At 40.7% G+C, this 10996-nt stretch overlaps 1 protein-coding gene across 1 annotated transcript; it reads left to right on the top strand.

Moving 5' to 3' along the window:
* Window positions 1-3012: 3012 nt before the first annotated feature.
* On the top strand, window positions 3013-9226 carry LOC136579773 (uncharacterized). The gene is made up of 2 exons (XM_066579838.1): window positions 3013-3057; window positions 7280-9226. The coding sequence occupies exon 2, from the start codon at window positions 7303-7305 to the stop codon at window positions 8218-8220; it is 918 nt and encodes a 305-aa protein (XP_066435935.1). The 5' UTR covers window positions 3013-3057; window positions 7280-7302; the 3' UTR covers window positions 8221-9226.
* Window positions 9227-10996: the final 1770 nt, after the last annotated feature.

The following is a 10996-nucleotide window of genomic DNA, read 5'->3' as shown; positions in this document are numbered from 1 at the left end:
TTTTCACTGCGTTCCCCACAGCAATAGCTTTGCTATGGAAAGCGCAGCCCCCCTGTCCACGAGTGGAGAATCATTGTGATACTTTACTCGCGGCCAGCAATTCGCAGCATGCTGCGAATTGTCGCAATTTTTTCTTGTGGCGAGCCTATCTGTTAGGCTCACCACAGAGATCCGTTTGTGGGCTCCTGCTCCTGGGCAGCGGCTCTTGCGGCGGAGATTCACCATGGGATTTCACAACGCCCATGAACAGACAGCCTCAAGCTTGAGATAGGCCTCCTGTCCACGGGCGATAATCTGCACACTGGTAACACAATGAATGCTTTCCATAGGATAAATATGGAAAGCGCAGCCTGATGTACACGAGCAAAAAATTGACGCAATTTTTCTATCATTAATGATAGGTGCATTGCGGAAAACCACGGTGACTTTAGCGTTCTCCCGCCACGGAAATCCGCTGCTGGAGAATGCTACGCCCATGGACAGGCGGCCGTTATGATGAGCCTTTTTTTTTGTCTTTTTTAAGATACAAAGTTCAAGTAAACACAACACCCTAGTTTCTCCAGATAGGCCGTTTGATGAATCTCCAATTACACAGTGAACCCTGTCTATCCAGAGAATGGTGGTGCGGCTAGCCTGGCAACTTCCCTACATCAATGTGACTCTTCTTGGTCAAAGTCTTGCACATGGCAAGCTATAACTTCGGAACCTAATTGCAGAGTTACATAGGATCGTTGGGATAAGATGGGGCATTAAAAAAAATAAAATAAAATATATATATATATTTTTTTTTTTTTAATTTTATTTTAGCCCTTGCTTGCCAGTAAAGTTTTAGTTTTAGGGGTGAGATGGTTTCTTTTAACCCATTAAGGACCAAGCGCGGTAAATATACGGTGCTTGGTCCTGGGCTTAAAGCCCTGCCGATAGTAAAATTACGGTGGGACCTAAATCCTCCTGCTTCTGCAATCAATCAGAAACAGGATGGGTTGTCAGCTGTTAGTCACAGCTGACAAACCGTAGGAGGAGGGAGAAGTGGGTAGTAGACCCTGATCAGCTCTGCCAGTGATTACAGGGGGATGTTTCTCCCTGTAACTGGGGCTCCCATGGATGCTCCAGGTACAGTGGGAAAGTTTCAAATAAAAAAACCAAAAAGACATGTGAATGTCCCCCAGAGGTCTTACATGACGTCATGGGGGGCATAGATACGGTAGTAAAAAGAATAATTGCATAAATAGGTTAAACAAAATTCCAGAATAAAACAACAATATATACATAAGAAAAAAAATGGTACCAACCAAAACAGTCACCGTATGCAACCTGTAAACCAAAACCATACATATTACATATCAAAACGCCCGAAACGAAATGAGGAACCTGTTCCCATACTTTATTTTAGTGTAAATATACTAATAATAAAAAAACTATAAATGTTAAAGCTTTTTACCCCCAATAAATCTAGAAAATGGGGAAAAAAAGTCAGTGAAAGAGCTATTTAAAAAATAGCCCTATGTGTCACGGAAAAAAAACCTGCTAAAATAATTTTAATAGCTAAAGGAAAAAAAATAGGGCAGTAAAACTACCACATTACTAAAATCCTTAAAAAGTGTCTGGTCCTTAACCCCTTCCCACTCCAGGACGTAATCCTGGAGCGTCGGGGGATTGTATGCAGAGAGGTCGTCAGCTGTTTACTACAGCTGACACCCGCGAGCAATAGCCGTGATCGGCCATCTGGCCCTCGTGGCTATTAACCCTTTAAATGCCGCTGTCAATTCTGACAGCGGCATTTAAAGCACCCGAATGCTGTTTGGGGATCCTGTATGGCCCCCCTGCGGTGAGATCGGGGGAGCCGTGCAGGTGTCATGGCAGCTGGGGACCTTCTGAAAGGCCCCAGGGCTGCCTTGAGAGACTGCCTATCAAGCCATCCCCGTGGGGTGGCTTGATAGGCTGCCTGTCAGAATGCAGTATGACGTAATACTATAGCATTACGTCATACTGCAGGAGCGATCAAAGTATCGCATATTGTAGTCCCCCGGGGGGCTTAAAAGTAAAGTAAAAAAAGAAGCAATAAAGTTTTTTTAATTGGGAAAAAAAAGTAATGAAAGTTTAAATCACCTCCCTTTTGCCATATCTATAATTAAAAAGTCTAAATAATAAAATAAAAATACATATTTGGTATTGCCGCGTCCGTAAAAGTCCGATCTATTAAAGTAGTGCATTATTTACCCCGCACGGTGAACGTCGTCCGAAAAAAAAGAACGCCAGAAATGCACCTTTTCAGTCACCCTGTCTCCCAGAAAAAACGCAATAAAAAGTGATCAAAAAGTCGTACGTATTCCAAATTAGTACTATCGGAAACTACAGGACATTCCGCAAAAAATTAGCCATCGCTGAACTATGTCAACAGAAAAATAAAGTTATTGCGCGCACAAGATGACCGCAGCAAATAATTGAAAAAAATTAAATGTCTTTAAAAAAAGAGTAGTATAGTTAAAAAAAAACTATACAAGTTTGCTATCGTAGCAATCGTACTGACCCATAGAATAAAGTTTTCACTTCGTTTTTGTTTTAGTTTGTGCGCCGTAGAAACAAGACGCACTGAAAGATGGCGGAATGTCGTTTTTTTTCATTTTACTCCACTTAGAATTTTTAAAAAGTTTTTCAGTACATTATATGGTACATTAAATAGCACCATTGAAAAATACAACTCGTCCCGCAAAAAACAAGCCCTTATACAGTGATGTCGATGGATAAATAAAGGAGTTATGATTTTTTTAAGGGGGGGAAACGAAAATGGGGGGGGGGAGGGGGGGAGGAATGGGCCGCGTCATGAAGGGGTTAAAGTACAACACAGCCTGTTCCTTAAGGCGTTAAAAAGTATTGCACTTAGCCAGCAGACTAATCATTAACTTTATGGCCTTGTATGTATAAAAGAGGACAAACAGTTTCTCAATAACCTCATATAAAAGAAAATTGAGAAAAGAAAGAAAATAGAAAGAAGTCTCATGACATCCACAGCCGAGACAAGCGGTTAGTGAGGGAACCAAATAGAGTCCTGGAAAAGTGAGTAAATTGTATTTCATTTTTGAAAGTTAAGGATTTTTTGTTCAACAAGAAATTCAGAAAAGTCAGGTCCGTCACTTTAAGGCCTTATGTACGATGTCCTAATAACTTGTTTTGAAACCATAATAAGGTGCACATAGACTGCTATGGCCTGTACTATACTTCGATTTGCCTTTTATGCATAGGTTCATGGACTCGTATAGTATCACATGCCGTATTCCACAGGTATTCTGTGTCTCTCCGTTACACCAAATCCAGGTGGCATTTTTGGGTGCCCAGGACTGCTGCTGTCACTTTCGACCTACACTATGTACTGCTCGGTGATTGGCTGTCACTAATCACGTGAGCAGCACGGTCCAATCATAGAGCAGGTCACCCAAAAAACGGTATCAAGAATTAGCGGAAGGGAGAGACTGCTGAGTAGTTCATGTACAGTGTAATCTACCCCCTCCAGTCCCAGGACAGAAATTTTGTCCCCAAACTGGAGTCTCTTTAAAGAAGACTAAAAACCGTTTCTTCTAAGGGCCCATGAGCCTGATTTCACCGCTTACTACGTTTGCCTGCGTAGTACACTGTGAATGGAGTCAATGAAAGTACAATTGATTTTCATTGATCCATTCACATAAGCGTATGTACATTGCGTATAACTATGTGCATGAAAAAGATTGCAGCATACTTTTTTTTTTTTTTACTGCTTACTGTTGCCCTCATCCACTCTCGGCTCGATTATTACAACTCGCTGCTGATCGGCCTCCCCTGCACCAGACTCTACCCTCTCCAATCCATCCTGAATACGGCAGCCAGGCCCATCCTCCTGTCCAGCCGCTACTCGGACGCCTCTGCCCTGTGCCAGTCACTGCACTGGCTGCCCATCAAATACAGAATACAACTTAAACTCACTACCTTCATGCACAAAGCCCTCCACAGCGCAGTGCCCCCTATATTGTCTCCCTCATCTCAATTCATGACCCAGCCTGGGCTTTCCGCTCTGCTAACGAAACTTGACTGCACGCCCCTCTAATTCGAACTTCTCATTCCCTCCTCCAAGACTTCTCCAGAGCAGCACCAGTCGTCTGGAACGCACTACAATAGGATACCAGGGCATTCCAGGACTCACAGAACTTCAGGCGTGCTCTAAAAACGCACCTCTTCAGAGAGGCATACCGCATTCTCTAAACAAACCCCTCTGTACGCCGCCCGATAACATGCTCCCTGACCTACTGCCTGCAATCCTTGCAATCAACTGCCCTTGCAGTGATACCGATTCTGCCATCACACGGCTAAATGTCCGACCATTGTCTATGTGTATATCACCCCTCACTCTCCACCTCACCATATGGTGCACATCTCCAGCCCCTTTACCTTCTGTATCACCCCATTACTTGTATGTAAGCTCGTTGGAGCAGGACCCCTACTGTTTCCATCAACTGATTATTATGTAACGGTGGCTCTGAAATTTTTGTACTTTTGTCTTTCTGTATTCCCCCTGTCTTTGTAAGTGCTGCGGAATATGTTTACGCTATACAAATAAAGATTATTATTACTGTGCGCTATGCTTGTACAGCCCTAGTGTTCTCTATGGGTAGTGCATTCAACGCTGTCCACATTCAATACATATGCCCGTGGGCATGAGCCCTAAGAGTGTAGCCAGAATAAATCTGGTTTGATTCTCCTGCCTGATTCAGCTGGGTCAGCAGTTGTACTGAAGAAAATACTTGCACCAACCAAAAGATTTCAGAATTACTGAAGAGGGCGATGTAAGTGTTCGTTATCTCATAGAAGTGATGTCCCTACGTCCAGTGGAAGGGTAATCAATGTGATTCGTGGAAATCCACTTTTAACCCTTTCCAATCCAATTTGTATCCTAGTTTTCCTAGGGGGCTTACTCTTTTTCTGCCATTATAAAATGGCGCTATCTGCTGGCTAAAGCCAGTACTGCATGAGGTGACACGTTGGATAGGCTCCGATAGCAGAGAGGCTGGCAATATACAGTAAGAAAACCCCAATGGACATCTTCCAACATCAGAGCTGTACAGCCTTAAATCATAATGTCTTTAGACGTTAGACAGTGGATCGGAAAGGGTTAAGGCCTGCGGCACTAGTTGCAACCGAGAAGCTTGGGCACAACTTGCATCGGACAGCACTTGTGTGAAAAAATGTTAGTAATGGGGCCATGTGCTGTCCGTAGAGTAACATGGACAGCAGATGAATACAACTACGGTGGTATGAGACTAGGTGAAGGCATACAGTTGAATAAGCTTCAAGATGTTTTGAATGATTAGAAACCTGAAGGCTCAGCCAGTGTCAGATCGGCCAGATCAGTATGTGGAACTTTTCTAGTCGTAAAGTTTTTCTTTCATTCTGTTTTTTCTTTCTTAGTAGGCTACTTATTTAAAGAGGGTTGTATAAAAATTGAGATTTTTCTTTTAAAATTGTTATTGTGGAAAATATCTTGGTGGATATTTATCAATCTTGACATAAAATGCATAATTTTAAGAAACTGTAAAAATGGTGTAATTTGATTCTCAGGCACTTCAAATTTATGCTGGCGCAACTGTGGGCAAAACAGGCTCCCTGCTACATATTTGGGATTGCCCTAAAATGAAAATGTGGTCTTCTATATTCAAATTTGTTTTTTTGTTTTTTTTATCAATTTTTATTGAAATTTTCACAATAAAAGACAAAAGAGAAATCTGAGGTAACTGGCAGCCCTGTTCTAATGGACCCGGACCTGGCCTTACTAGCCTTAGGCATTGACAATTATCCACCCAACATCAGGAGACTGGTTTGCTATGTTTTTCAGTCAGCAGCCCTCCTGACTGCAAGAAACTGGAGATCCACCACCTACACCGCCTCCCTATCCCTGGACTCCCTGACAGCTACAGTATCCAACCACTGTTTACTTGAAAGCTTGTCGGTCATTTTCCTTTTATTTATGGTGGGACCCATGGCTCTACAAATTCCCAAGATGAGGGAGACCTTAACGATCTCGGGATCCTCCTGACGGTAAAATTTGGTATAGTTGAAAAAGATTCTGGTTGGTCCTAGGGCACACAAAATATCTTCTGGGCCTCAAACCAAGACATGTTCTCTCATAATGAACAATACATCTGCACTTAATCCCTTCCCCTTGTTCCTATTTGTTTATATATATTTTCTGCTCTTTTCTAGATTCCTTTCTATCTATATGCATAGTTAATAGACTGGATATGTCCGCTACAGACTTTATGCAAATGGTTTTATTTAGTACTGTTGAAAAACTGAATAAAAACCTTTAATAGTTAAAAATGGGGAAATTTGTACCACACTTATCGAAAAGGCACACTATGAATAACTCTGGGGAATTTTGCAATTCGGTCTGTTTCCTGTCGCAATTTGTGCCAGAATTCTTCGCTTGTGTGTGTGTGTTTGGCTCATACGTGTACATTTCACAGGGAATGGTTCATAACTTATCAATCACTGTCAATAAAGCCGCTTGTGTTACAGAGGACAAAGGGGCCTTGGGAAACCACTGTCGGTCATTTCTTAAATTTTTCATAACATTTTAAAGGTGTTGTCTGGTTGTAAACTATTGATGGCCTGTCCTCAGGATAGGCCTTCAATAGTAGATCAGTGGCAGTCCGCCACCCACTTGCTCCACCAATCTGCTTGTCTCTGGACTGGTACTCTCATGCACTGAACTGATTTCTGCTGGAAGCAGACAGCTCCGTTCTCACTACAGTGGCCAGGCTTGGTATTACCTTAAATGCTCCCATTGAAATTAATGGGAACTTGGCCTGCAATACCAAGTCTTGCCACTACAATGAGAACAGAGCTGTCTGCATTTTTATAGTGTGTTTTTTTTACATTTTTTATGGCTTTATAGTTTAATGGTATTTTTGTGTTTTTGCTTTATATTTTTCGGCTTTTAAAGTTTTCTTTTTTCTTGTTTTTTGTTTCTTAGCATTCGTCAGTCTTACATAATACTTTACAAATCAGTCATCAACGTTGAAAGATGATGTTGTTTTTTTTTTGTATGCCATCTTTTTGTGAAGAGCTTGTCAGAATTGGGGAAGTAACGCACAATGCTTTGGTCCATGGACAATTTGGACTATTACGTATCTAAGCATACTTTTTAGGGTTTGCACATACGTTTTAAGAAGCGAGTCACTAGGAATTTACAGGACTTTATCTACTGCTACAGGTTTTCTTATGTAACATGCACCATTTATTTTCTACTTAGATAAGAAAGCGCTGTCATCCAGAATGTTGGTAGTTTTCCTGCTCTGCGGGTGGCTGAAGATACTTGAAGCTCAAGAGGTTATTTTCGGCCATAAGAAGTACACCGAATATCATGTTGGAAACATGAGTTTGATTTTGACTGCTCCTCATGGAGGCTCATTAATTCCGTCTTCAATACCTTCACGAGATGCTGGTTGCTGGAAAAAGGCTGTAGGAAAGTGCTACTATAGGCATCCATGTCCCTCAGAAACTGTGAAGGACACTGTTAATTGTAAGGTTAATGTCCTTTCAGATCTGTATACTCAAGAAATGGTGTTTGCAGTGGCCAAAGAGATATGCCATCTTACATCCGGATCCTGTCCTCATATTGTTATTAACAACCTTTCAAGGTCCAAGTTGGATGCTAACCGAGAAAAGCTCGAGGCGGCCTTTGGTGTTCATGAAGCCGAACAAGCTTGGGAGGAATTCATGGGGTTTATCCAACACGCCAAGTCTAATATGTCACAAGGCTTACTTCTAGACATTCATGGGCAAGCTCATCCTGAACAGTGGATTGAGCTCGGCTATCTCATTTCCAAGGCCAATTTAAATTCCGGTAATTTCTCAGCTTCTGGCACCTCCATTTATGCTTTATCTACAAGGCAGCTAAATGTTACATTTGAGAGCTTGCTTAGAGGTAACCAGAGTTTGGGAAAGTTCATTGAAGACGAAAACATTGAATATGTTACTGTTCCCTCTCCATCAAATCCAAGACCAAAAAGTGGTAATTATTTCTCTGGAGGATATATTGTCAAAACCTATGGTTCTCAGATGACTGGTGACGTTGATGCCATTCAGATTGAGCTGCCCAAATGGATTCGAAAAACTACAGAGCTCCCCAAATTTGCAGCTATGCTAGCTAAGGCTATTCTAAATTACTATGACTTCAATGTGAAACATTAATGCAGAGCTGTTATGTTATTGTTTTGGGTTTTTTTATTTAACCCCTTAATGACCAGACCATCGCCTTTTTACATCCAAACTTGCTGGGCCTTAATCCCTGAGGACGTAGAACCATGTTTCCAGCGGGGATCAAGGCTCTGCAAGCTGAGAACATGACAGCTTCATGCTGCTGGCTCCCAGAGGTAACCGGCACCCTGGAGCTGCCATTCCGGGCCGCCCGACCCCTCTCCCGGTCACATGGTGGCCGGTGTTTACCGAATGCCAACAATCATATAAAAGTCAACAAAAGGCAAAAAAAAGTTAAAGAATCGGCTGCCTTGATGGATCGGATCCATCAGAGCAGCTGAAAGTACTCACCCACCTCCTACGTGATGTCCCGCACTGTCCTGTACTCCCAGGTCCGTATGTCGCCTTCTGCGCATGTGCGCCAGGGAAATTAAAAACTCTCTGGTTCCCGGCTTCCATGTGTAGCCGAGAGCAGAGAGCTGTCAGCGGGAGTCGCTGTATGCAGTTCCCGGTCACATGATCGCTGCTATCCAATGGATAACAGCGATCATGTAAAGTAAAAAAGTTTTTTTTTAAAAAGTCAAAAAAGAAAATTAAGTTTAATCTCCCCTCACGGATCAGATCCATGAGCGGAATTGAAATAACATACCTAAGGCCCCCAACTTTGGCGCATGTGCTCATTAGCAAAATAGCGGACACAAGCACAGAAGCTGTGGAGGAGCCAGGAAACTTAGTTTCCTTGCTCTTGGCTGCTAAACGTAGCCGAAAACCTGGAGCAGTGACCGAGCGCCGCAGTGAGCGGTCCCCGGTAACGTGATCGTTGTTATCCAATGGATAATGCCGATTACGTAAAAGTTAAGACACAGTTTAAGTTTGATGCACCCTTCAGTTTGGGCCCCGTTGTGCATACGGACATAATATTGGGGCCACAACGGATATGTTTCTGAACATGGGGCAAACAGGGGTATCCATTTTGGGATGAAAGTCTTTATTCATATGTGTGCTGTATAAAATAAACTGTTTCTAAAATGACAGAATTGCCAAAAAAATTAAAATCGTAATTTAAAGCGGTAAAAAGAAAAAAGACCCCCGCGCTCCGAGGCCAGGAGCTCCGTGACAAAGATTAAATAACTTTTATTGCGACGCGTTTCAACGGTACAAAGCCGTCTTTCTCAAGCATTACATACATATTAAAATACACACCTTTATATACATAAATAAATTAATCCTTACTCACTACACCCGGCTCGGATAGACGCCGCGTCCCGGCGCCATCTTGAAACCACGTGGAGTAATCCAGCATACATTTCACATGATGATGTGTACATCATCTATTTCATAATAAAACAAAACCTTTTCACCATTGTTATGATCTCCATTAAAACCAAATTCCATAGTCAAAAATTGAACTTATTCCGTAAACTTGTATATCAAGCAACATATCGTAATTATCAGTAGAACATTGTCTCTATTCTATACAAAATTTCCTTTTCGTTGTATACTATCAAAATATATTTGTAAACAGTTGTAGACTCAAACCATAAATAATCATATACAATAAATATATATAAAAATTTTTTTATAAATAATGCATTTTCACATCGACCATAAATATGATTAGATAAAAATAAATAAATACTTAAATCCCTTTATAAAAATATATATAACATGTTATATCTAAATGATAATATTCTAATTATACCCTACATAAATAAAAATAAATAAATTATTTTTATCATGTAAATATTTATATATTATTCTCTATAAATATTTACATGATAAAAATAATTTATTTATTTTTATTTATGTAGGGTATAATTAGAATATTATCATTTAGATATAACATGTTATATATATTTTTATAAAGGGATTTAAGTATTTATTTATTTTTATCTAATCATATTTATGGTCGATGTGAAAATGCATTATTTATAAAAAATTTTTTATATATATTTATTGTATATGATTATTTATGGTTTGAGTCTACAACTGTTTACAAATATATTTTGATAGTATACAACGAAAAGGAAATTTTGTATAGAATAGAGACAATGTTCTACTGATAATTACGATATGTTGCTTGATATACAAGTTTACGGAATAAGTTCAATTTTTGACTATGGAATTTGGTTTTAATGGAGATCATAACAATGGTGAAAAGGTTTTGTTTTATTATGAAATAGATGATGTACACATCATCATGTGAAATGTATGCTGGATTACTCCACGTGGTTTCAAGATGGCGCCGGGACGCGGCGTCTATCCGAGCCGGGTGTAGTGAGTAAGGATTAATTTATTTATGTATATAAAGGTGTGTATTTTAATATGTATGTAATGCTTGAGAAAGACGGCTTTGTACCGTTGAAACGCGTCGCAATAAAAGTTATTTAATCTTTGTCACGGAGCTCCTGGCCTCGGAGCGCGGGGGTCTTTTTTCTTTTTACCGCTTTGGATATCGGAAGCCTGAAGGCTTTACACCCCGGGACGTCTCTCCTGCAGACACAGGATTGAAGACCAGGATCTTTCTAAAGGCAAACTTGGATATCGGGTGCCGGTGGCTTCTTTAATTAGGAGCGCACTGTGCACCAGGTGAGTTTTCACTCACCATCCTTTATATTTATCATTTTATATATCTTTGGAGGCGCTGAGATTCTATTTCTTTTCTTCATAAAATCGTAATTTGTTTCCTTCTGCTTTGCTCAGATTCATTCAAAAACTATGGGGTGAAAATGCGCACTACACCCCTAGATGAATGCGTTAAAGGGGTTGT

Source organism: Eleutherodactylus coqui, chromosome 10 (genome assembly GCF_035609145.1).
Source record: "Eleutherodactylus coqui strain aEleCoq1 chromosome 10, aEleCoq1.hap1, whole genome shotgun sequence".
Lineage (NCBI taxonomy): Eukaryota > Metazoa > Chordata > Amphibia > Anura > Eleutherodactylidae > Eleutherodactylus > Eleutherodactylus coqui.
Note: the sequence above shows the minus strand (reverse complement) of the source record. Positions and strands in the feature narration are given on the sequence as shown.